The 25,134-nt window shown below is 36.6% G+C and overlaps 4 protein-coding genes across 10 annotated transcripts; 1 reads left to right on the top strand and 3 right to left on the bottom strand.

Moving 5' to 3' along the window:
• Positions 1-70: 70 nt before the first annotated feature.
• LOC18597898 (Tudor/PWWP/MBT superfamily protein) lies at positions 71-3,908 on the bottom strand. 2 transcript variants are annotated; one of them, XR_001928127.2, is made up of 3 exons: positions 3,758-3,908; positions 674-3,602; positions 71-326 (listed from the first exon to the last, which is right to left on the bottom strand). XR_001928127.2 is itself a non-coding variant. In XM_018121642.2 (2 exons), the coding sequence occupies exon 2, from the start codon at positions 3,591-3,593 to the stop codon at positions 729-731; it is 2,865 nt and encodes a 954-aa protein (XP_017977131.2). In that variant the 5' UTR covers positions 3,594-3,602; positions 3,758-3,908; the 3' UTR covers positions 523-728. The 2 variants fall into 2 exon arrangements, 1 of the variants encoding a protein (XP_017977131.2); XM_018121642.2 differs by lacking the exon at positions 71-326 and having other exon boundaries at positions 523-3,602.
• Positions 3,909-6,571: 2,663 nt separating this feature from the next.
• MCM8 (minichromosome maintenance 8) lies at positions 6,572-12,816 on the top strand. Of its 3 annotated transcripts, none has more exons than XM_007027184.3 (17): positions 6,572-6,838; positions 7,150-7,290; positions 7,393-7,507; positions 7,601-7,823; positions 7,956-8,119; positions 8,457-8,720; positions 9,186-9,281; positions 9,465-9,617; positions 9,822-9,892; positions 9,968-10,086; positions 10,367-10,496; positions 10,696-10,747; positions 10,855-11,011; positions 11,106-11,280; positions 11,633-11,803; positions 11,890-12,003; positions 12,443-12,816. In XM_007027184.3, the coding sequence occupies exons 1-17, from the start codon at positions 6,659-6,661 to the stop codon at positions 12,491-12,493; spliced, it is 2,376 nt and encodes a 791-aa protein (XP_007027246.3). In that variant the 5' UTR covers positions 6,572-6,658; the 3' UTR covers positions 12,494-12,816. The 3 variants fall into 3 exon arrangements, with proteins under 3 accessions (XP_007027246.3, XP_017977545.2, XP_088662572.1); XM_018122056.2 differs by having other exon boundaries at positions 10,696-10,753; XM_088806446.1 differs by having other exon boundaries at positions 9,822-10,086.
• On the bottom strand, positions 12,729-15,393 carry HCF152 (Tetratricopeptide repeat (TPR)-like superfamily protein). Its single transcript, XM_007027183.3, has one exon. It carries the CDS (start codon positions 15,211-15,213, stop codon positions 12,940-12,942), a length of 2,274 nt encoding a protein of 757 aa, XP_007027245.3. The 5' UTR covers positions 15,214-15,393; the 3' UTR covers positions 12,729-12,939.
• Positions 15,394-15,702: 309 nt separating this feature from the next.
• Positions 15,703-24,451, bottom strand: UPL4 (ubiquitin-protein ligase 4). 4 transcript variants are annotated; one of them, XM_018121468.2, is made up of 19 exons: positions 24,185-24,451; positions 23,017-23,724; positions 22,810-22,920; positions 22,608-22,724; positions 22,342-22,500; positions 22,085-22,246; positions 21,626-21,778; positions 21,421-21,542; positions 20,798-21,324; positions 20,184-20,368; positions 19,952-20,047; positions 18,534-19,781; positions 18,192-18,422; positions 17,994-18,098; positions 16,876-16,956; positions 16,721-16,789; positions 16,473-16,601; positions 16,270-16,353; positions 15,703-16,179 (listed from the first exon to the last, which is right to left on the bottom strand). In XM_018121468.2, exons 2-19 carry the CDS (start codon positions 23,656-23,658, stop codon positions 16,114-16,116), a joined length of 4,287 nt encoding a protein of 1,428 aa, XP_017976957.2. In that variant the 5' UTR covers positions 23,659-23,724; positions 24,185-24,451; the 3' UTR covers positions 15,703-16,113. The 4 variants fall into 4 exon arrangements, with proteins under 4 accessions (XP_017976957.2, XP_088662571.1, XP_007027241.3 ...); XM_088806445.1 differs by having other exon boundaries at positions 20,184-21,324; positions 24,144-24,451; XM_007027179.3 differs by having other exon boundaries at positions 20,184-21,324.
• Between the last annotated feature and the right edge of the window lie 683 nt (positions 24,452-25,134).

The following is a 25,134-nucleotide window of genomic DNA, read 5'->3' as shown; positions in this document are numbered from 1 at the left end:
TGAATATTTCACCCACCCAATTATCTCGGGCCAGAGGGAATGAGAAGGAAGCATTGAATATGACTGATGATTTACGGCCTAATATTAAACCATAATATATTTCCTGTTAGATGAGCAGTAACGTGATGATGGGAAGGCGCTGCCAAGTGCCAACCTTAAAATCTCATGATTACAAGCCAATGAGATGTCGGGAAGAAGCATGCAACTCATGATGAGCATCACGAATGAGACTGTTCAAAGAGCCAAGATCATGTTCCATCTGAAGCTGTTGCAGTTTCAAGAATGTCCGAACCACCTCAACAAGCCCAAAGCTTCAGCAAGAAACCCTACTTGGAAGTGAAAAATGGCAATTACAAACCATACTCAAAGGCTTTGATGCTTTTAGTATAAAAATTTCTATACAACCCCCCTTAATTACCATGTTATACTTAGAAACCCCGAGAGAGAGCATTGCAAAAGGTGGTAGTGCATAAACTTAAATTAACTGAATGTAAAAAAGGTTTTCACTACAGCAAATCAAAATGTGCAAGATGGTCAGTCATATAAATTAACCTGCTTGTGAAGAATTTGCAACAGAAATAGCTACGTCAACTGTCTGATCCTACCATTTTAAACTAATACAACCTGTCACTTTTATATAACCTCATAAAGGAAAGCATTTAGAAGTTCAAACCTTGAGTGTGAATGCTTAACCTCTCTTTACATCAACTTGACTAGAATCCATGGCATCAAGTAGTACTTCCATCTCCACATGTTTCATCTGTTCTGCTTTGCTTAGTTGCAACTGGAGATGATCTAGGCAGTGCAGAAGCCAGACGCTTGAGGCGGTAACTAACAAGTGAGGGTCCGAAAATGCTGTATTTTCCAGAACTGCTGAAAGCTGTTTCAGCATCTGCATGTCTTTTAAAAACCACTCTGGCACGGACGCTCTTTTTTAACACTTCAGCCCCTGGCGCAACCAAAGGCCCATAACGGCTAAATATCTTATTCAGGTCTTCTACTGAAGGAACCGATTCTAAGTCTGAAAAATTCAAAATCAAAGCAGTTGGATATAGATCTTCTGTATAACTTTCATCTGAGTATTCTATCCGTTTCTCTGCTTCCATTCCAAGATTTTCATCTGTGACTGTACATTTCTGTTCAGAATCCAAATTGGGACTTGCCTGAGCAGCCGGTTGCGATTCAATGACAGAAAAACCCTTTTCACTAGGAGTGTCCGGAGAAACCTCTGTGGTTTGGTTGTGGTTGTCAACTGCTAATTGCTCTTCAGGAAGGCACTGGATTATCCTATCAGAACAACAGGTGTCTTTGATTGAAGTCAACTCAGACTTTCCAGTAACTTCAAACCTGGTTGACTTCTCCCCTATTTCACCATCAGTTCCTTGTTCTGAAGATTGTTCAGACATTTCAGAGCTGTTAAGATCCATAGCAATTGAATTCCTCAACTCCATAAAGAAAAAAACCATAGAGGACAAAAAACTATACCCTTTCAGGGGATCTGTTGCGGCCAAGCAAAGCTGTGAGAGCATCTCATCAGCGGAAGACATATTTGTTTGAAAAGCAGTCTTCCCTGGAGATTTACCAGACGAATTTTTTCCTTTACTTTCATTATTAACCGCAGACTTTTTTTTAGTTGTCCCATCACCATGCTTAAGTACTGGAGTTGAAACTGTTGAACTTGAACCATTCAGTTGGCTTGCAACCCTAAGTATGCTAGCTCCAACTCTGAAAGTTTGTTTAGACTGCAGCGACTTATCAACAGACCCTGTTGACGCATTACTTCTATTCTGTTTCAATGCTGAGTCATCACGCACAGACTCAACCACCTTTAGTTTTTTAGCAGGGGATGAAGAAATTAACTTGTCACCAGCTTTCTTAGTCAATTTCCCTTTTCCATTTTGCATATTCAAGCGCCTTTCAGCTATCAACTCTGACAAGCTTTTCTCCTTTTTGTTGGAAACTTTAGCGTCCCCTGGGATTTTCTTTTGTTTCTGAGAAGAGCCATCTTGACTCTCTGACTTCTCTCTTTCAGAAAGCACCTGTTTGTCAACTTCAACACTAGGAACATCACCTCCAATCAGTTCACAATGTTTCTTTACTTCTTCGGAGAGAGGTATCTCCACATCAGTCTCCAACAATCCACAAAGGTTTTGAAATTCAGGTAGCTGAGAGTAACCCTTCCAGCGATGGAATGCCAACAATTGTGCCTGTGATGTTATGAATTGCAGTCTGTCAACCTCGCTATAAGAAGGTGATTGGGCCAGTGCTTTTATCCTCTCAACAAGTTCAAAAGGGTCAAAAGAATCAACACCTGAAAATCTGTCCCCACCATCTTTTCTACTAGATTCTTCTCGGATCCCAGCATTAACAATTATCTGAGCTTGAACCTCGGCATATGCTTCCTTGGAAATGCAAGAACAGGCCAGACCGAACTCCACACGTCTAGAAACCTCATCCAAAGCACAATCAATAGCATAGTGAAACTCTTCCATATTGTTCTGCTTTTCCATATGTGAGAAATGGGGCCTAAAGGGCTTGATCCGTGATGCTTCGTTCCAAGCAAATGTCTGGTCACCAAAATATGCAATCAAATAACAGTCCTTTTTAAAATACTTCTTCGCCTTCGCTGTGGCAGCTGAACGATCAAATATCTGTCCCGGCCACCAGGGATGACTCCTTACTTTACCCCAGACTAAATCAGAGACACAAAATTCAGGTTCTTCTGGTTTTTCTGGTTTTGCATCAGCATCATCAGATACATCCTCGTCTGTGCTTGTGCATGAATTCAAGTCTACCGCATCATTTAACAGATTAGACCCTTTTTCTGCATTCTGAATAACCCTGTCCCCTTTGTCTTGGATGGCAGTAATTAAATTTCTTTCGTTGGTATCGTCAGGTGTATCAATCTCCATATCCCGACCTTCTAATCTGCCAGAAGATCCTTCCTTTGAACTCACATTCTGCTCCCCATAAGGTAAAGAGTTTCCAGGACCTAATCCTGAAGAAAGAGGCTTCGCATCATCAGAACCTAAATCATGAGCAATACCAGATTGAATGGTACTATCAGCAAACAAGCTCAACTGAATCCTAACAGAATTCCCCTCTATCAACGTGTCCTCACTAGGACACACACTAACATTAAGATCCTCAGCTACCCCACCAGAAGATCTCATAGCAATTTGTTCAGCCACCACTGGTTTCTTGTCTTCAATAGAAACACTCTCTCCGTCTCCACGTCCTCTTGATCCTCCATCAACCTCCATCAAAGAATCCCCACCCGAGCTAAACCGGGCACTAACTTTACCATCAACCTCTTCACCTAAGGATCCAATATCAGCTTCCAAATCAATCCCTTTATGTTTCACACTTTCCATTTTGCTTTCTTCCCCTAGCTCATCAATCCCACCAGCGGACTCATTATCCTTTCCAAAGACCCCAACCCCATCAACTGTTCGTTCTGTTAGGGTTTTGGTTGAAGAAGTACCCGCCCCAGAGGCCGGCTCCTCATCATTTACATCATTATCCTCGTTTTCTCGGTCAACCGGAAGAGCATCACAGTTCAAGTCGATTTCTTCAGGAATTTTTTTCGACATTGAAGAACCCTAAAAATAAAATAAACTGAAAACATTAAAAACCCTAATTCACTAACAAAACAAAACCTAACAAACCATTAACAGCTCAAAAAAATACTGATATAAACCCAATTAGTAAAGAGATACACTAGCGAATAAAATTAATAAACAGAAGAGCTGTGTACCGTCGTTTACTTGATTTTGATGCTCGAATATAAATGGAGTTGCCCTAGTTCAAGAGTAAAAAATTGAAAAATCCTGGTAGGGTTTTGGGGAGAGAGAGAGAAAGAGAGGGAAGGGAAGGGGAGGTCGTGTCTGGAGTTTCCCGGAACTGGTTTTTGGTTTCGGGTCCCTTTAAAAGGTGTGACGATCTTGTGGGCACGTGGCGGAGATCGGAAGGGTTTAGTTCAAAAGAGCAGGTGATGGACTAGTGTTGATTTGTGATTTTCCACGTGTCAGCTTATTATGAAGTTGGAAAAGTTAACTATCATGTGATTAACTTGGATTAACATCAAGTTAACTAATTTGGGAATATGCACACTGGCATTTAATTAATTAATTGGTATATAATCTTTATTTTAAAAGAACAAAGTTTGAAACCTTCTTCTCTAAATTCAAAAAATTAATTTGAAAATATAGATTTTATCATCTATAAAACAAAAATTAAATGATGGCTCAACTTGTTTTAAAAATCTTTAAATTATTCAAATTTTGATTCAAATAAATTCTTACAATAGTTAATTAATTTTCATTAATTAAATTATTACTTATCATTTTTTATATTATATGACACTAAGATAAAAAATAAAAAATATCAAATAATTATGTCATTATAATAATCATAATTAATTAATTGTTAGTTATAAAATCTTATTTAATTCAAAATAAAATACAATCATTTGATTAAAGATAATAAAAATAAAAGCTTATTTAATTTTTTAAAATAATTCAACACCTTTTTAAATATTATGTCTTTTGTGCTTTAAATTTTAAACAACAAATAAAATATAACTTGATAACAAAACTGGCACAAAGATTCAACTTAGAATCCAAATAACCCTTTTTCATAGATTTTTTTTTTAAGCACCTTTTTTCATAGATATATTATTTTATTTTAGCAACTTACCTTATTTGTCAAACTAATCATGCAAAGCAACTTATTTTGCCAAAGTGATATTATCAACTCTTTTTTTTTTTGCATAATATTTAAAAAAAGTTTATAAATTATTTTAAAAAATTCAAATAATTTTTTATTATTTTATTAAGTTCAATGAAATTTTTATATTTTTATTTTTGAGCTAAAAAAAACTTTGTAATTTTATTTTATACCAAATAAACTCTCATGAATAATTATTCACTTATTGAAAATGTCACTTGTCATTTTATGTTACGTGACGTTGACATAATATACGAATGTAATATGATAATATGATTATATGATATTTTTTATTTTTCACATCAACACCATATCAAAATCATGTAAATATAATATAACAGGTGTTATTGTAACTAATGACAATCAGTTAACTTTTAGGCATGAAGTGTTATTTAACTTATTATTTCATGTTACGTGACGTTGACATGATATGATAACACAATTATGTGATATTTTTCACTTTTCACATCAATACCACGTTAATGTCATGCGAGTATAAAATAACAAGTAATATTTTGATTAATAACAATCACTTAACTTTTAGGCATAAAGTGTTATTTAACTTAAAATAAAAATATATGTACTTGATTAAACCAAAAAAAAAAAGTAAAAACATTTTATTTATTTGAGAAAATGAAATTTGAACCCTGCTGTTTAGACAATAGATTATACAACAATTAATGAGTCAATTCCTCATGTGCAATATAATAATAAAAACTTATTTAAAATTTTGTAAATAGTTTAACAATTTTTTGAGCATCGTATTTTTTTTAACCAATGAAAAACATATCAAAATGTGAAAATTAGTTTGTTCACACATACACATACATACATATATATTTGTATATGTATATATGACTTAATAAAAAAACTTAATTTATCTTAATTTTTAAGAGTTTATATTCAATGCATTGTCAATATATATTATCTAGACATTATCACTTAATCATGTAATGATATCTCATAAATATGCAAAAATATAAATTTTAACTATTTATTTTTAAGATGTATAATTTTTAAATTTATTTATTAATCAAGCAATAATATTTGACTAATTAATTACGTATAAAAGGTTTATACTAACCATATATCAAATATAAATACAATAATCAAACATCTTTGCAAACCATAACCTTTAAGTTTATAATTGATGTTAACATTTTTATTAACCTTATCGTTAAACAACGTTAGATTTGTTCCTTTTTCTCTTTGTATATATATATGTATGTATTTTTATTTCAAGTAGTTGATTACTCAACAATTAACTAAACAAATTAAGCATAGGTCTCAATATAAATTTACCCTCGCTTTTTGGCTGAATCAATAATATTACTCTTGTATCATCGAATGAGATGTTTGTTTGCCAAACATTAAAAGAGTAAATCATCGTTGTTACCATGAGTTAGTCTAAGAATAAAGAAAAATAATTTAAACTTTAAACTTCAATATTTTTTTAAAAATTATTCAATAAATTTGAATTGTTATTTAAAAATAAATATTATAATTAAATATAAATCAGTAAATAAATGATTATCAATTCCCGATCAATTCAATCAATAAGAGTATATCGTTGAGAGTTTTGAATATTTTATTTTCTATTTTATATCGGCCACCAATTACAAAGGGCACAAAGTAAAATATATTCCACAACACTAAATAAAAATAATGTACTAATTCTAAATACCAAAAAAGGGAAAAAAATCTCTAAAATTTCAAAGTGATATTCATAAGACGGCCCATGTTAGGCCTAAATAAGTCGGTCCACAAGCTCCCACGGCAGTCGAAATGTCCAATTATAAAACCAGGAAAAATATTTTTTCCCTCCCGCAACTCTCCCGCCAAAAAGGTTGCGGATAAACAAATCAAATCTCGTCGGAAATTTGACGAACACTCGGTGGCCAAGTTTGAAATCACCTTCACCACCGTCGAGATGTACGGGGCTCAGGGAGAGAGCGCGAACGATAAATACGGTTCGATCAATACAAGCAACATTGGCTCGATCGTGCCCGTTTATATCACCGAAAACGAGTACTCCAAGGACGAAGAGAAGCTGATTTTTGAGCTCATTCGGTTCTTCTCCGCTCCTCCAGGGCAAGATCTTGCTCACCAGGTCTTTCTTCCTCTCTTTGTTTTCCTCTGGAATTTCCAGACATATTATATATGTTCTTTTTTTTTTTTGAATTTTTGGTTTGACTTCATTTTGGTAATCAGATGATTGAGAGTGATCCGTAATCTGTTTTCAATGTGCCCAATCAGGTGAACAAGGCATATTAATGGACGAATTAATGTAGAGATTTAATTTAATTATGACTAATATAATTTGGTTTTATTACCTTACAATCTTATGTAGCAGCCAAGTTCTGTTAAATATTTTAAAATTTAAATAAATTAATTAGCAGCTCTGATTCCAATCACGAACAGGTGAAGGATGATTCTAGTTCCTTCTGTTTGCCTCTTGATTTCCAAAAATTTCGAAAGTTATGTGATATAGAAGAATTCTATGCGAAATTGGCAGATAAACCTAAAATAGCTCTCTCCTGCATGAGTGCCGCAGTTCACCAGGTACGAAGAAATGATGAAAGAAGTGATTTTAAGTTTATTTATTAGTCATTATTTTTTTATTAAAAATTTAATTTAACCACGGAGGTATGTTGCAAGCTGCAGGTTCTCTTAAGCAGTTCGGATTTCAGCTTGGAGGAAGGAATGAAGATAAATATTCGTCTCCACAACTACCCTGAGTCCGTGATTGTTTTGAAGAACTTAAAGGCTGCTTATATTGGTACACTTCGATTTCAATGTTTAGTTATTGTTGTTTCTTTCTGTAGCTTGCATTTCAAAATGATTTATGATAGCTAATTGATGTCATATACAGACAAGCTTGTATCTGTGCACGGTACAGTTGTAAAAGCTAGCACTGTCAAGCCTCTAGTGATAAAAATGAATTTTGCCTGTGAAAAGTGCACAACCGAGATCCCTCGTATGTTTCCTGATGGAAAATTTTCACCTCCATCGACTTGCACTTTACATGGCTGCAAGAGCAGAACATTCAAACCAATTCGATCTTCAGCTCAAGCAATAGATTTTCAGAAAATAAGGTAAAACAACCTTATGCCAGCTTTTACAGTCTTTCTTAGTAAACCCAGACAGTCGTCAGTCACGCATCTTTACAACATTCTATTACATTTTTATAATTGGTTTCTCCCTTCTTCTGTTTTCACAAACTCCAGGCTACAGGAGCTGCTCAAGTTTGAAGAACATGAAGAAGGTCGTGTTCCTCGAACGGTAGAATGTGAATTGACCGAAGATCTTGTTGATTTGTGCATTCCTGGAGATGTAGTAACAGTCACTGGAATCATAAGAGTTATCAATAATTACATGGATATTGGAGGAGGTACCATAAAGGGATTCCTTTGGAACTAATTTATCATAGAATTTTCATGTCATAGTGTTCTTCCTTTCCCCTCCTTTCCATGCCGTTTGGAAAAAAGTTTACCAACAATATCTCGTTTTTAGTAAAGGCAGAGACAAGGCTAACATGCTACCTGTGAGTTATTGCCATTACATTCAGACAAATATGCATCTTCATGGATGTAGAAATTATGAATTCAGAATTTAAGGGTCATCAACACATTGTCTGAAAATAAACTTCAGCTGGAACCAAACACTTGCATACATCTACCTGTTTTCTATAAGTAATACAGTTTGGAGAAATCTTTGATTGTTGTCAGGAAAATCAAAAAGCAGAAATCAAGGATTCTACTATTTGTACATAGAAGCAGTTTCTATAAAAAATTCTAAGTCACAGTCTGTGCCTGAGGACTTGCAAGACTCCAATAGTAATGCTAGAGCAACAGAGCTGGTTGATTTGTTCTCATTCTCTCCAAGGGATTTGGAATTCATTGTGAAGTTTTCAGAAGAACATGGTTCATATGTCTTTCGGCAAATACTTCAATCCATATGTCCATCAATTTATGGGCATGAGCTTGTTAAAGGTAAACCCTGAATTTGCACTAGAGTGAAACTTCTTCAATACTGTCATGCTGTTATCTAAAATGTTATCGATTTTGGCTATGTAATGTTGTAATTTAGTGGCACCTGAATCCATCCAGATTGCATTGGAAGTGAGACATGTTTTTTGAATTCCCTAAAAAGTCCTGTCATAGTAACTTGCAGTTGAAAAAAGTAGTTCATCCAATAATCCTAAGATTCCAACAATTCTTACATTGCTTTTCTTAAGTACATAGCGCCCCCCCCCCCCCCCCCCCGCCCCCCCCCACGCACACACACACACACACACACACGCACACACATTCACACATACACACTCCACCCCTTGATATAAATCTTATGCCAAGTAGCACGATTAGTGTGACACATGGAAATGGTCAAGTATTTATGGGTTGCCAAATTTGATTATGTGATCTTGTATTTATGAGAATATTTGGCTTTCTAAACAGCTGGAATAACTTTGGCATTGTTTGGTGGTGTTCGGAAACATTCAATGGATCGGAATAAGGTCCCAGTCAGAGGAGACATCCATGTCATTGTTGTCGGTATGCTTATTTTCATCTGCTCCTTTTATTATAAGAAGTCTTCTTAGCTGTTTTACCTTTTCAAATAAGGTTATACTTATATCACATTGCCATCCAGTCAACCAAATAGCCAGGTCATCCTTTTAAAAATTCTGAGGTCAAACTTGATAGATTGAATCTTAACAGTTACTACTTTTTTACCAGGTGATCCTGGTCTGGGAAAGAGCCAATTACTGCAAGCAGCAGCTGCTGTTTCCCCACGTGGCATATATGTCTGCGGTAATGCTACTACCAATGCTGGTCTCACTGTAGCTGTAGTGAAGGACACCATGACAAGTGATTATGCTTTTGAGGCTGGTAGTTGATTCTTTCTCTCCCTTATTTGAAAGTTGATATATACTATTTTGGTCTCTTTGATGAGCATGTAACGAGCTCATTACAAATCCATTTTGCCACCCATGAACCGGAAACATGTTGGACTAGTCTACATGATGTTTACTTTTCGTTTTATAGTGAAAGATATGATTATATTTTTTCTTTTAACAACTACTTTGGCTGCAGGTGCCATGGTACTTGCAGACCGTGGATTGTGCTGTATTGATGAGTTTGATAAGATGACTGCTGAACATCAGGTTTCTCCTGACTACTTCTATCATTTGACCTCAAAGTATCTAGGCTATCTTTTGCTTACATCAAGGTCGCCGCAGGCTCTACTGGAAGCAATGGAACAACAGTGTGTTTCTGTTGCAAAAGCTGGACTAGTAGCAAGTTTATCTGCTCGAACATCTGTCTTAGCAGCGGCAAATCCTGTTGGTGGTCATTATAAGTAATACTTAGTGAAATCTATTATTGTGTTTTTCCATTCATTTTCACATGCTGATAAACTAATGCATATATAATTATATATACAAGTGATTTTACTTGGGATGGACATATTTTACTTGTCAGCTAAATACTTCATCAAAAGTCAGTTTTCTCTACATTGCTTACTTGGAAGACTCGTAGATTTTCTTTTGGTGTTTCATTGTTGTTCTATTATTATTTCTCAGGGGATGATACTTGTATTATTTATTGACAATTAATAAAAATTCATTATTCAATTGCAGCCGTGCAAAAACAGTCAATGAAAATTTGAAAATGAGTGCAGCTTTGCTCTCACGATTTGATTTGGTTTTCATATTGCTTGATAAACCTGATGAGTTGCAGGACAAGCGACTCTCGGAGCACATAATGTCAGTAAGTAATCTTGCCTGGCCCCTTATATTGGTGGAATTCCTGTGAGTAACTACACAAAAATATCTTGGAGCCTTCCTTCAGCTTTTGTACCTTATAACAAAAACAACATAGCTTATTGACCACATTGTATATAGGTTTATAAGCCTGAGCCAAGGTTTTATAAAGCCAAATGTCATTTACCCCAGAGTCTATCTTGCAGCTTCATGCTGGATATGGAGAAAATTCACCGGCAGTGAAAAAGCCACGTGTAGGTAAAGGTTTGCATTTCTTTCTTTCTTATGAAAGTTTTTATACATTTAAGTGAATCCAGTTTATAAAGAGAATCTGACAAGAAACTTTTATTTATTTGTAAATGCAGCATCACAAAATGTTGAAGGGATAGGTATGAGTGCGAAAGGAAGTTCTTTAGTTTCAAGGCTGAGACTTGACCCCAAGAAGGATGCTGATTTTGTTCCATTGCCTGGTCCACTCCTTCGTAAATATATTGCTTATGCAAGAACCTATGTCTCCCCCAGGTGATTTGATGTGATCTCTGCCTTGAACTGGCATTTGCTTACATTAGCAATTCTTTTTCTTTTATTATTATCTCTTTACTTTTATGTGAAGTAGGATGTCAAAACCAGCTGCAGAAATCCTGCAAAAATTCTACTTACAACTTAGGGACCGTAGTACATCTGGTGATGGTACACCTATAACAGCAAGACAGCTAGAGAGTCTGGTGAGACTGGCAGAAGCCCGAGCACGAGTGGAGTTGAGAGAAGAAATAACAACCCAAGATGCCAGGGTAAGAGGATTACTTTTTTCCTTGGTTTCCAGGTTAAGCAAGTAGAGGATATCTTGATAATGGTCATCCAGTTCCTATTGTCTAATTGAAGCTGAATGATTACTCATATTAATTTATTTAAATTTGTTTGATATCCTTGCAATCATTTGAAAATAATTTTCTTTTTTACAAACTCTAAAATAGTTGAAAGTCAAATATAGTTTTCATGAATTTTTTCTAAAAATAATTCTATACACTGGCGTGGTCCAGTGAAGATTAATTAAATTGCTTCCATTAGTTCAGAACAACTAAGCTTTGGATTAAAACCATTTCTTAATTATTTTTTAAAAGCTTTGGATTATATATTTTGCAGGATGCAGTTGAAATAATGAAAGAATCCCTGTATGATAAGTATGTTAATGAGCATGGTTTTGTGGATTTTGGTCGAAGTGGGGGGATGAGTCAACAAAAAGAAGCAAAGCGCTTTTTAAGTGCTCTGAACAAGCAGTCGGAGTTGCAGCAGAAAGATTGCTTCTCCATTTCTGTATGAACCTAGGTTTCCTTGGCTGGTCTTACATATATTTTATTCTCGTTAAAGGAAGGCATCAATATCTGCTTATTTTATTTCAGGAAATATACAGTTTGGCAGATAGAATTGGCTTAAGGGTTGCTGATATTGACACATTAGTGGATAACTTAAACAGTGTAGGTTATCTTCTGAAGAAGGGGCCGAAGACATACCAGGTATAAACTCTGAAGCTCTGAACACCAGAAACAAGACATCCCATAATTGTTACTTAATTAGGGAATTGATATACATATGAGAGAATGAATTTTTGATTATAAAAAATCTATGTAATTCATTACATTAAAAGAACCGAATCTCATCTCTTAGGCTTTCATTTTTCTGATCTCAATTTTATGAAAGTACATAAATTATAGCCAACTCAAGATCAAGATAGAATCTATTATTATGATCTGTAACATTTTCAGACACCAGATACAAGTATTTAGGCAATATAACAGGTAACTTATTGTTCATGTCTTGTGTTGATGTAACACCATTTAGGTAGGTTTCTAAATAAAAACATTTAATTAAAATATTAAGTTCATCAAAGATAATTGAAATGATTAAGGATAGATTCATGTATGACCCTTGACTGACCATGCTTTTCTCATGCAGGTATTATCATCTTCCTATTCACGGAGTCAACCATCAAGATCAAGATGCTAAATGCCATCATAATGGAACAGGTAGGCTCCAGTTACACTTTCTGTGAAATTCTATTATGCTTCAAGATGCTTGAACATGAGAAAGTGGGGGAAGGCTTCTGACCATTTTACTAAAATGCACTGGGTGTAACAATATGACCTATGGACAGTTTCATTGCTGTTATGTATACTAGAACTACTTACTGTAAGTCTGTAAGTAACTGGAATTGTGTGCTAACAGAAGTTTAGCTTCAGCATTAGTAGGAATCAGAAGTGAGTATCTCTTCTGCATTTATTCTCAAAAGTATTTATAGATTATATATGGCAAAGAAACCATTCACTTCATTACATGAAACACTATTTAACTGATTAATTTTCATCTGAAATTTGTAATGCATTACATTCACTAAATTACAATTAGTAAGTATACAGTAATGTTCATTTGGCCTTACTAACCCAGAGGCATAGTCATCTATCTATAGGTTCAAAATGCCACTCACTCCCATAATAAGAATTAGGCAAACCCAACCAAAACTTGAATGCCTCAGCTGCTCTCTTCCTTTCTATCCTCCTATCCTGCCTTGCCTGTGAAGCATGCTTGCTAGTGAACATCCTGGAATGCATCTCCACATAGATTTTCTTGTACTTGGTCTTATTTGGTGGTATGCCGTTCTCTTCCATGCAAGCCACAATTTCCAAGGCCTTCTTGAAGAAAGCAGCCCTCACGCATATATCAGCCAAAGTATCTAACAGCCCTTCATCTGGTTTCAATGGTGGAGGAGAAGAAGAATCAGAACATGGATTGTCGCCTTCCTTTTTCATCTTGCACCTTTCCTTTATCTCTTTCCAAAGCAGAAGTGCTTCCCCTGGTTTTCTAGCCAATGAAATCCCATTGGCCAGACTACCATAAGTAGCAACATTAGGGTAAAATCCTTTTTCTTTCATTCTTTGGATTATTTTCTTTGCTTCTTCAACAAGTCCCAGTCTAGAATATCCTTCCACCAACATATTCCAAGCAACCAAGTCGACTTTCACCCGTGGATCTCGAAGCATCTCATCAAAAACCTTGTTGGCTAACTTTGGTTGACCAGACAAAGCAAAAGCTTTCATCAAAGTAGTATAACTGATCTTTGTTGGAGCAATTCCTCTCTCCCGCATCTCATTAAAGAATGCAAGAGCCCCTGCACTGTCATCAATCAATATGCACCCATCAATCAATATATTATATGAAACTACATCTGGCTTAATCTCTGCATCATCAGCCATCTCCCTTAGTAACTCCTTCGCCTTATCTATTTGCAACTGCTGGCAATAACCCTTCAGGAGAATATTATAAGTAATCAAATTAGCAGGCACACCAATTCTAGTCATTTCAGCTAGCACTTCTCGTGCTCTATCCATCAACCCCGCCTTCACAAAAGCAGAAACGACTGTTGTGTATGTAACATGGTCAGGATGACTAGCCTTATCGCCCTGATGCCTCATTGCCTCTAGCATCCTCACCGTGTCACTAACCCTACCTGCCTTCATATAACCTTTCATTAAAGTTGTATAAATCCTAGAATTAGGTGCATACACTTTTGGCAATAATGGTGCTTCACTACTTGGCTTGATCGAATTAGGAAGCAACTTTTCAAATACTATATCATCTTTCTCATTTTGACTCAAATCTTTCCTATTCTCCTCCTCCTCCTCCTCTTCCTCCTCATCTTCCTCAGCTTGATTTAAATCTTCCAAATTCGCGTCCCGGAGAATCTTACAAAGATCATTCCTTTGTTCCCTCATAGCTTGAACAATTCTCTCAGCCGTTTCAAGATCATCAAATCCGACATAAGCCGCAACAAGGGAATGCAGAGTAGTCATACACAAACGTATTCGTTTCTCAACAATCCTCTCCAACACAAAGACAAGTAAATCTTTCCTATCAGCTCTAGCCAACAACTTTATCATAACATTATAAGTCAAAACATCAGGTTCGCAACCCCATTCAGACATTTCCTCAAACAGTTTCAAAAACTTACTCTTGTCCCCCAAATTAGCACAAGCGTTGAGCACAGCGTTATAGGCAGCCGTGTCGGGTTTGGAATCAGCAACGATCGTGGGATCCGCAAAGCGTCTGACTCGGCGAGTTACTGAGTCGAAAAGGTTTATCGACTCTGAAGGTGACTCGGTAGAGAGCCGTGAAACGACGGCGCTCCATGCTTTGACGTGGGGGAGGTAACCAGAGCGAAGCATGGACTTGATGAGGGAAGAGGCGTAAAGGGTATGCCCCGATTTTGCAGAAGCTGAGGCCAGGAGGCCGAGGGAGTTGGCGTCGAGACGGTGCAGCTGGCGTTCATTGCGGAGACGCGTGATGATGGAACGTGCGCGTGTGAGGGACAGTGGAGTGGTTTGGTAGGAGAGTTGAGCGACTAAGCGGCTTAGGCAAGTCGGGGTTGGGAGGTGAGGGGATTGGGAGTAATGGTCCCAGGCTTGTTCGGTTTTTCTTTGGCGTAGGAGTGAAAGAAGGGTTTGATCGTTGTTAGTCTTTCTATCAGTGGAAAGAGAGAAATCAGCGGTGGGTTGAGTTTGCTGGTGGGCTGTGGCTTCCAAGCGACATAGACGCGCGGGCTTAGAGGTAGTTGTCGCAGTGGTGGCTGAAGGAGGAGGAGGAGAGAGCCAGTGGAGAGTGGAGGGATATGAAGAAGAAGAAGAGGTTGGAGAGGAAGCGGAAGAGCATGGGGAGGGTCGAGGAATATTCATGGCTTGTCCATTTGGGGGAGAAAAGAAGTTTTTGAATTAAGATTTAGATTTGCCTCTCTTGATTGAATGGAGAAAGGACGCACTACGTCGACTGGATTATGTTCCCTTCTTGTTTATCCACACCCGTAACACTCACCTCTCGTTCACAGTTAGTTCCTCCTCTTGAATGGAAAAGTTTAAAGCAGTTTTCCTTGGCGCTCACTTTCTGTTTTTTCTTTAATCCCCTAAATATAACTTTCTAATACGTAGGGAGCACGCCCTTCTGATTTCATATTTCTCTTTCTTTTTTAAGATTAATTTTAGAATTTTAAAACCCAAAATCTCTTTTATTTTTCAACTCTTTTGCATCGAGCCAACGCTTGAATTAAATTTCCTTCTCAAAATTACCACCCAACTGTGACTCCTAATTATTTTCAGGTTTTATAATTAAGCCTAAAAATGAGAATTTAATCATATAACTCCATAAGCTTTCTAAATTGAACCCAAACACAATTAAAAAAATATTTTAATTTCAGTAATTTCAGTTTCATTGATTGAATAAAGCTAGTTCTAAATAAAAAAAAAAAGAAAAGAAAAGTAAAAACGAAATCTCTGTACATAATTTTGTGCATTAAGTGAAGGAAGAACAGCCAACCATCTGAAAACCTCCCATCTCTCCCTGTACAGCTCCCAGGCTTTGAACTAAAACAACTATTCTGCATCATTTCCAGTTCTTCTATTTACAAATATGCCACCAAATATTTGTCAGCAATCTCATATAGAGCTTCCTCTTGTTCCCGCAACAATCAGCTCCTCTTTCACCCATCAAACTCCCCACTCCCACTCCCTCTCCCGCTAACACTTCATGTACAACACCCACCTACCTAATAATTACAATTCACATATCATTACCTGCAAAAGCTATGAAAGGTGGAATGAGCCTTGCCCTTCTGTTATCGCGTACAACAGCTTCTCTTTCATCCTCTCCTGCAATCCGATATTTCTTTTCAGTTATCTTTTTAAGGAATTTAATACGACTATAGTATTGCATGATTATAAGGAGCTTCGTAGGATTACTTTTGAAGAATAAGGCGGCAACTTCAGGTAATTGGCACAAGTCATAACACTGGGCAGCTCTGTATCAGCACTATTGCTACTATGCTGAAGGAAACGTTAAAATTTTTTCAAGAGATAAATACATGATAAGACAAAAACAAAAAGAAGAAAAAGAAGTGAGATTCGACTGCAAAACTAAGGTGTACGGTATCAATCAGACAGACCTTGCGAACAATCGTCAATTTTGGATTTAGAGAAGCCAAACCTCCTGGAGGTAGCCGAGGTGCGCCGGTCACAAACTGCAGAAATGCTCGCCGTTGTGCATATTCAAACTCTTGTATAATTTCCAGTAGCTGAGATCCAAAAGGAGTGAGAAAATGACCATTTGAAGTTTACCAGATAAGAAAAGCAGAGGGCGGAAGAGAAAACGGGGGTGGAGAGCAAAGGAAATGAAAATGCAAGTAACACAAACATTAATGATGGGTGGACTGCTAGCTGTATATCCATGATCGAACTTTATATGCTCCAGAAGTTCGTTGAACTGCTAAGAAAACAACATTAAAACTTAGTAAAGGTTATCAATATCCCCGACAATAGGTCGATTAATCAAGTGACAGAGACACGTACAGCCCAGAAATCACGTTCTCCACAAAGTAAACGCTCTAGTTCCTCCCCAGTAAAAATATGGAGATGCTTAATTGCAAAAACCTGGAATGAAAGCCACAAACAGACAGATTAAAGGAGGAAACCACTATCTTAAGGATTCTTTTTTCTGTTCTATTTTCATTGGAAAAAAGAAAAAAAAATCCTAATATGATCCTGGAGGGAAAAATTGAAGTGACAAGATTGTTAAAACCTACAGTTAGAACAATAAACATTAAATAGATGAAGTACAATTCTTTTAGTGATAACCAAATCCTCAATATGGAAGCCCCTCAATCTTATAGAACCTCTTCTATCTTTTCCCCTATTTCATCAACTATCAACTATATCCACAAAAGCGAAGAACTTAAACTTTATGATATCATTTGGAACACAGCATAGAGAAGCAACCACAATGCAGCAGGATGGTGAATTATAATCATGTTTCTAAAATTTTCTTAGGCTGAGACTCATCTGGCTCACTGGAAAAGCAAATTGCTTCATTAAACCCTTCAGTGCAAAGGAAACAAAAATCAGTTATTTAACCGGGGGCATCAGATTAATAGTCATTTCTATAAAAGCCACTAAAACGATATTTATACCTAACTTTGGTCTTAAAAGTTGGACAATTACACTAATTTATTATTAATAAATTAAAAACAGTATGTCTTAATGGAGTTGCCTTCTCTGGCTCTTATATAACTGTGTTGAAGAGAGGAGTAACATTTAAAGTGCAATTTATTCATAAAGCAGAGAGACTTCAGACTTGTGAACACATAGATGAACAGCAATAGATCATATATCACAAAAACAAATTACCTCCTGATAAACTGAATCATCAATGTTAACTCGATCAACTTGTTAAAGAATCTCTCATAGTAAAATCACACAAAAAGTAATACAATTCTTTCATGAACAAAAAATGAAAGGAATGGCCACATGAATCATTTGACCATTATTTCCTTCAAGTTTACACCACATCAAGTAGCATAAATTGAACATCTCTATGGTCAGTTTTAGTCAATTAGAACACTTTAGGATTGAAGACATCACCATTTTGCTTACTTCTTTTACAAAAACATGTAGTGTATGATGATGCATACCTGATTAAATCCAGATTTGAAAGCTTCAACTTGTCTGGCAATTCCAGTATGTATGGTAGCATCCACAACAAGCTTGATATAATTGTCCAAGTTAGCCAAATTTACCTGGAAACAATGTGTAAATAATGTGAATCAAGTTCGAATTCAACCAGTGGATCTCAGGGGAAGTGAATGTAGTCATATTTAAGAAATACTTACCATTTTGTGATTACACTCGGAAGAAAGAACATAATCTGGATAACCAGGAAGGGTAAAGTCAAGACAAAGGTCCTCAATCCTGGTATTCCGAAAGCATAAATCCAGTTTCAATGTTGAGTTTTCAACACAAATGGATTCCAAATGCATTTTCCGATCAACAATAGCCTGAAACTCCAGTAGTGTCCTACCAAGCTCAGGGTTGAACGATTGGATGTCATACAAACAAAGGTCCTACAATCCAAAAGCTTCCACATCTTAATAGCTAGAGTGCAAAGTTAAATTTTTACTACAAGCACATAGGAAAGTTCAATCGTGATTAGAATTTAAAGATCAGAAGAATACCTGCCCCAGAATTATTTTGTAGAAGGCTTTGGAGAAGGGAACATCCAGGACCCTTCCATCTTGAATAGCCTTTGCAACAATTTGACCCAAAAGAACAAACTTTTTTAATACTTCAGAGAACTGTATCCCATTGCATGAATCTGTTGTAGGTGACCATGGATGAGGGAAAAGCCCGTAAGGGTTTATCAGAATTCCAGAATCCACAACAGGCAAGGTTTCTGAAGTGATAATCGACCTATAGTCCTCTCTCCAAATGCCAAGGCCAGATTTCTGAAATTCATGACAAACAAGAGTATAGAATTCCAAAGTTGGACCAAGACCAGTGCCGACTTCTTCATTATATTCCACTTCAAGAAGTCCCTTATGACGAGCATGTAAGTCCATCATCCTCGTTGCAGAATCCAGAATTCGATCCCGCCAAACTAAAAACTTCTTACGAGGCAAACCAGCTGCGGTAGATTGCCTGTCATTTGAAGCACCTGAATTACTGCGTAACGTAGTATGAAGTTGAACTCTTCGTGGACCAAAAGCAGCCAATCGGAAGTACTTACATTTTGCCTCAAAGCTAAACAAAAAGGGACATGAAGCAATTAACTGATTACACCATGAAGGCATACCGCCAGTGGACAAAGTAAAAGAATCACGCATCTGCTGTTCTAGTTTTTCTGTCAACCTACTGCTGACAAACTCATTTTGAGGCACCGAATGAACCATTACCTTCAAATTATCCAAGTTATCAATTCTACCTTCAGCAAAAGCTCGTATTCTCTCATAAGACATTAGATGAAATGAACATTTGTTGATTCCTTCCAAGCTTTTCAGCAGAAACAGTATATCATAAGCAGGACTTGACTTATCCAAATTAGAAGCAAGTTTGCAAGCAAACAGGCTGGAAAAAAATGCCATATTCTGCATAGAGGCAACATTTTTATCTGATATTGAGGACTTCTGTTCTAGCAATGTATGTTCTTGAGCATCATCTTGCTTAGATTCCAAAGCCTTCTTGTATGTTAGTGTATACACTCGAGTCCACAATTTAGCCCATGTAATAAATTCATTCTCTGAATTTAGTAGCTGTTGAAGAATTGCTTGATACAGTGTCAAAGTTCGATCTAGTTGATGCCCTTCTAGATAAAGCAATAGTCTAGGTGAAGAATCTTCATTGTCATTGTTACCAGATGCAGAACACTGAGGTTTCATTTTTGTAGTTGACTCTGTAGGAAACTGTTGTACTTGTGCAGTAGAGCCCTGAAACATAATGCAATTTGCAGTCAGTGAGAGTGGGTAGAGTTTCTTTCTAAATCAAAGCACTCCTTTCAATAAGAAAAAACCACAATATAGACAATTAAACCAGTAATTTAAGCAGGCTCATATGATACATACAAGATGTAAACCAATAATAAACTACCAATACACACCATATTAGTTTCATCCAAAGACATTGTTTCACCAGAATTTGATTCTCTGAAATGCACTTCTTCAGAGGCAAACTGTGATAAGTTAGCCTCATCTTCCTGCAGGAAAGCATAACTGCAAGAATTGAGTAAAGCTAAAAAATCATCACAAACACCATAATAGATAAAGATATGCAAGAAAAAGGTCATGCTACTAAATAATTATACTCATTTAAAGTCAAACTGCAAGAGTCACCTGCATCTCAGGCAAATCAGCGGACATGCTGTCTATAAAACCAGAACTCTCGCCTTGACTAGAGTTTGCATTTGATGGCAAATGAATAGGTTGACTTTCCATCTGTTCCAATGCTTCGGCATCTGATTCCCCATTTTCTGTTCTTTTAATGAAAACTTTGGGCCAAAGATATCCTTCAATGGCATCTGATGAAGAAAAAGGATCTACAGTCAAAATATCTTCAGGGCAATCAGATAGGCAGGTCTCCCCCTCTCCCCTCACAAAACGAACCCTAAAACATGGATACATAATGCAACGTCCATTTGGGACAGTAGCAAATGAAGTTTTCTGCTTGAATCCGTGGCTTGGAATAACAGGGAAATTTTCCAAAGATGACAATGCACTTTGTAATTTTTGTATTAATACTGACAGAGGCAAGTCCTCAACAGGGATATCTGAATAAGACAAAAACAACTTTGCAAACACCTCAAATCTCTTTCCAAGAACAAGCAAATGATTATATATACCATTAAATTCCACATTATTTCTTAGGTAAAGACCATTAGATAGGTAATGCATAAGCGCTTTCACGATTCCACTTTCAATAAATTCAAAAGTGGAAACACGCTCTCTACCATTAAGCTTCAGCATAATTTGATGCAATATACTATGGAACTTCTCTTCATGTTGAGCAGGAGTATCATCATCAACAGGCATGTTTATCAAATCACTCAAGGCAGCTGAGAAGGTTCTGAGGTTTTGAAGGATATCGGTCATTCCTTTCTCAGAGTCCGATAATTCAGGAGCAAAGTAACTGGTTTTAATGTGTTTTGCAAGATTGCAAACAGAATCCTTGTCAAGCTTGCAAGGTGGAGCTGAGGAAGATGGCACTGTATCAAATGCATAACACAAGCATCGCCGGATATCCCTTGCGGAAGATTTTTGGCTAGAATCAAATAATGATTGGAAGCCACTAAACACTGGAAGCATCACTTGGGAGCATTTTTCCGGCATTAGCAGTGTATCGATGGCAAAAAAGACACCCTCCTTTATGAATGAGTTCAAAAAAACATCAGAGAGCTTTTGAAGGATCATCTCAACAATCTGTAGGGCTAACATCAGCAAATGGTGATCTTTTCGAGTAAACACTCCGGCCAGGAAACTGCCAAAGATAGGTTTCATGAAATATATTCAAGATCTGTCAACTTATCTTTTATGGGTTTAAAAGAAAAGAATTAAGGAAAAGATCCCTATTCACCTCGGAATGTTGGCAGTCTTAAGCAATTCAACAAGCATGTCAGATTTGCTCAGAAAAACTAACTTGCTGATAACAGATAGACAGCCATAGCAAACATATATGTTTGCACCAGAATTAACTACCTGTGCAAGCAGTGAAGCATGTACTATAAAGCTATTGGAAGGACAAAATACAGCAATTCAACTATACATATCAGGAAGCTAACCTGGACCAACATGGGAAGCATATCCATTCCAAATTTTTGCAGAAGATCAGGGTGATCAGCTAAAAATGATTTTTTATCCAACAGTAGCTGATTACCTAGATCTCCAGTTGAGGTGGGAAGCAGCTCATTGAGCAACTTCAGAACTTCATGTACCTGTGACAGAAAGTAGCAATAGTGACCAGTGCCATTTCTTCTGATATTAGAACACCTACTGTTGACTTAAATGCTGTCATTAAAACTTCACCATAGTGCTTGAAAGCTAGACAACCAATAAATAACAGTATCATAGTTGGAGATGAACTTGCTGCCCATCACCACAATAATTACCATTATCAACTACAAGGATGATTTAAAAAAAAAAAAAAAAAACTAGAAGGATGGCCTAAGAACAAACATTCAAGCTATTGCCAACCAACATGGAACAGCCTTGAGAGAAGTTGTGCAGTCTAAGATGCAAACCTGATTGCAATTGCCATCAACTGAGTGTGGAGAAGACATTCCATGTGTGAGGTCATAAGTAGATAACAAATCCTTCAATATGCTGCTTATGTTTAGCTCATACAGGCTCCTAAAAGCTACAAATGAACCAGAAGAAAGTTTGACAAGTAATCCTATCAAGCCCTGCCAACCAACATGGAACAGTCGAATCACCATTCATAAGCAGTGTAATATGAATATAGCTAATCTCTGAACCACGATCAAGGAAAGTTGCATACATTGTAAATTGGCTGGGATACAGTAGTTCGGCTATTCAAGTTCATAAGGTGTGTAACTTGATTAATCAGCTCGTGCTTACAAAGTTCCTCCAGCATCTCAGAAGACTGGCACATTCGCTCAGCTATTTTGATCAAACAAGTTGCCACACTTTCAACAAGCTGGAAATTTTGACAATGCAGGAGTTCAAAGGTCAATAAAATATTTGAGAAATAAATCTATTGAAGTAGTAATCCAAAAGAAATAAAACTACAAACAGTTTGAAAACCTGTTGATCCTCATGCTGAAGTAAATCACATAGTTTTGGAACAGCCTCCACGAAAGGTGCAGGACCCTCCAAAGGAAGTTTCTTACAAATGTTCACCACCGTGGAAAGTGCAACTCTCTGATTGGCAAATTTAGAATCAAAATTCAATTAAACAACGTATATCCTAAGTCTAAAAGTAAGAACAGAATGCACATCAAATTACCTGCACACTTATGGAGAAAAAATCAATAAAATTTAGAACAGCCATAATTGCACCAGCCTGTAAGCATGCAAGCGGTTGATCACGAGATATTTTCTCCAATGCTTGCAAACACTGCATTACAGAAAACCAACATTTCTTAGCATAAGTAGTTCAGTTACTTCAATCATACTATAATCTAACGAACTGACTTAACTTAATAACCTTTACCTGCTCGGCTACATCCACATATTCAATAGCCAATAATCTTTGACAAAGAGCAGGAACTGCATCATGCCTAACAAGGAAACCAGATGATCTAGGAAAGACATCAGACAAATAAGTTATACTCCTTATTGCCAACAACATTATATTAGCATTACTCTCATTCTTTGCAAGCTTTACAAGTATTGGTGATAAAGTATCCGCCATCAAACTTGAAATCGAATCCTCTGTACAAAACGACAACACTTCACAAAGTTCTGTCAACGCAGCCAATTGACCAGAATCTCCATTTCCTTCTTCATTTAAATTTGACAAGATGTTATTCAATTTTCCGTGATCACTCGACGATCTTCTTCTCTGATAATCTCTTAAAATGTGGTGCCGCGGTTGTTGCTCCGCGTCCTCGGAATCGCATGATCCGTAAGCGGAATCCTCTTCCTTCTCGTGTTCACCGTCTGATCGGCTGGAGGCCGAGGCGGAGGAGGAAGTGTCCATGTCAGCATCGGGAGTGGAATTTGGCGAATTGAGGTGAGTTTGGATTGAGGAAGAGTTGGAGGAACTCGGTCGAAACTCTAACGAACTACAAGCTCGCTTATCTGCTGGTAATTCATCGGCTGTTTCCGTTCGTTTCTGTCCTCGATTTCCCATTTGAATTTTTTCTTTCTTTGTTCGGCCTTTAACTGAAGAATTTCTCAATAAATATTTCACTCAAACCTGTAATAATAATAAAAAAAAATTTAATCGCATTAAACAAAGTGTAAAATGAAAATTAATAAGAAAATTTATTGTGGTATAGTAAAAACCCTAAATAATCATGAAAATTAAATGATCAAAAACTTCAGTCGACAGCTTAAAGGAAAATCGTTTTTCTTTTATCCTTTTAAATCAAAACACGGCGTTTAAAACACGAGAGAAGATCAAAACAAAAAACCAAAAACATTAGGGTTAGTTTGAACATCAAAACTACAAAACAAACAGAACAACAAATGATCACTCCTTAGAACAAGGAACAAAAATCGAAAACAAAAAAAAAACAAGGAAAAAGAAAACAAAGCGGAAAATTAAAGACAAAAAAAAAAGAAAGAACAAAAAGCAATGAGCTAAAAGATTTCGAATGAAAATAAAACAATCACATTCGAGATTTTTCGATTCTTTTTTCCTTCCTTTCATGTACCTAATTTGTAAGAGACGAGAAGAATTTGTGTTAATCGGCCTTTCGAGAGAATCGAAGACCTACAATTTTCAATCAACGGGGTTCAATTATAGAAGGGAGACGGTCTTTTCTTGCTTCTTTTCTTTTCTTCTCTTCTCAATCTTTGATTAAATTTAAGAAGAGATTTTATGCGATTGTGATGATGATGATGATGATGATGGAGGCAGTAAAGGAGGGCATTTTCTGTAATTTTTTGGAAACATTGTAGAGAGAGAGACAGACCGGGATTGAAATTCTTATTGAGATTATAAATAAGCTTGTAACATACTGCTGGCTGGTCAGTATCCTGTGCGAGCGAGCCGTATTGAAGATCGTACACCCTCAAAAGTACTATTATTCTTATCAGATTTTGATAAGATGCGGAAGTCTGGGCCGTACGATTAATAGACCATATTTCCTTTCGGTGCAGCGGTGCGTCTTGATTCATTGTTTTGGGTTAAGGATGATAATGGTACCCTTTAAACGGGTACATATAAATATTCCACTTGATTATATAAAATACGTGCATCTCATATTTGGATTTGAGAAGAATTTAGATAATAAATTTATTACGAGTACTTGGCTCGCCTCGGTATTGTGGTGATTAGTAAGATTATTGAATTACTGGCTTTTAATCACAAAGTGATTTGAATTGGATTAGCAAGGAAAAGAATTCTTCAAAGTACTTTCTCTAGGGAGTAGGTCTATGCTTTCCACGGTATGAAATGCTCTGATATTATCATTATCTTTCAATTTTTTTTATAATACTAAGGAAAGCTACGGAGGAAAAGAATGCAGATTTTGTAACACCTTGACATAGCATAAAGGGGAAAGAAAGAAGAGGAGAGGTGGGTATATAAAGTAGAAGGAATATGCATTTCTTTTTCTTTTATGTAAACTACGGTTCCCTTACGGAAGAATAAAAATGAAAA

The sequence above is a fragment of the Theobroma cacao genome, chromosome 5 (assembly GCF_053813885.1).
Source record: "Theobroma cacao isolate CCN51 chromosome 5, ASM5381388v1, whole genome shotgun sequence".
NCBI classification, from domain to species: Eukaryota; Viridiplantae; Streptophyta; class Magnoliopsida; order Malvales; family Malvaceae; genus Theobroma; species Theobroma cacao.
Note: the sequence above shows the minus strand (reverse complement) of the source record. Positions and strands in the feature narration are given on the sequence as shown.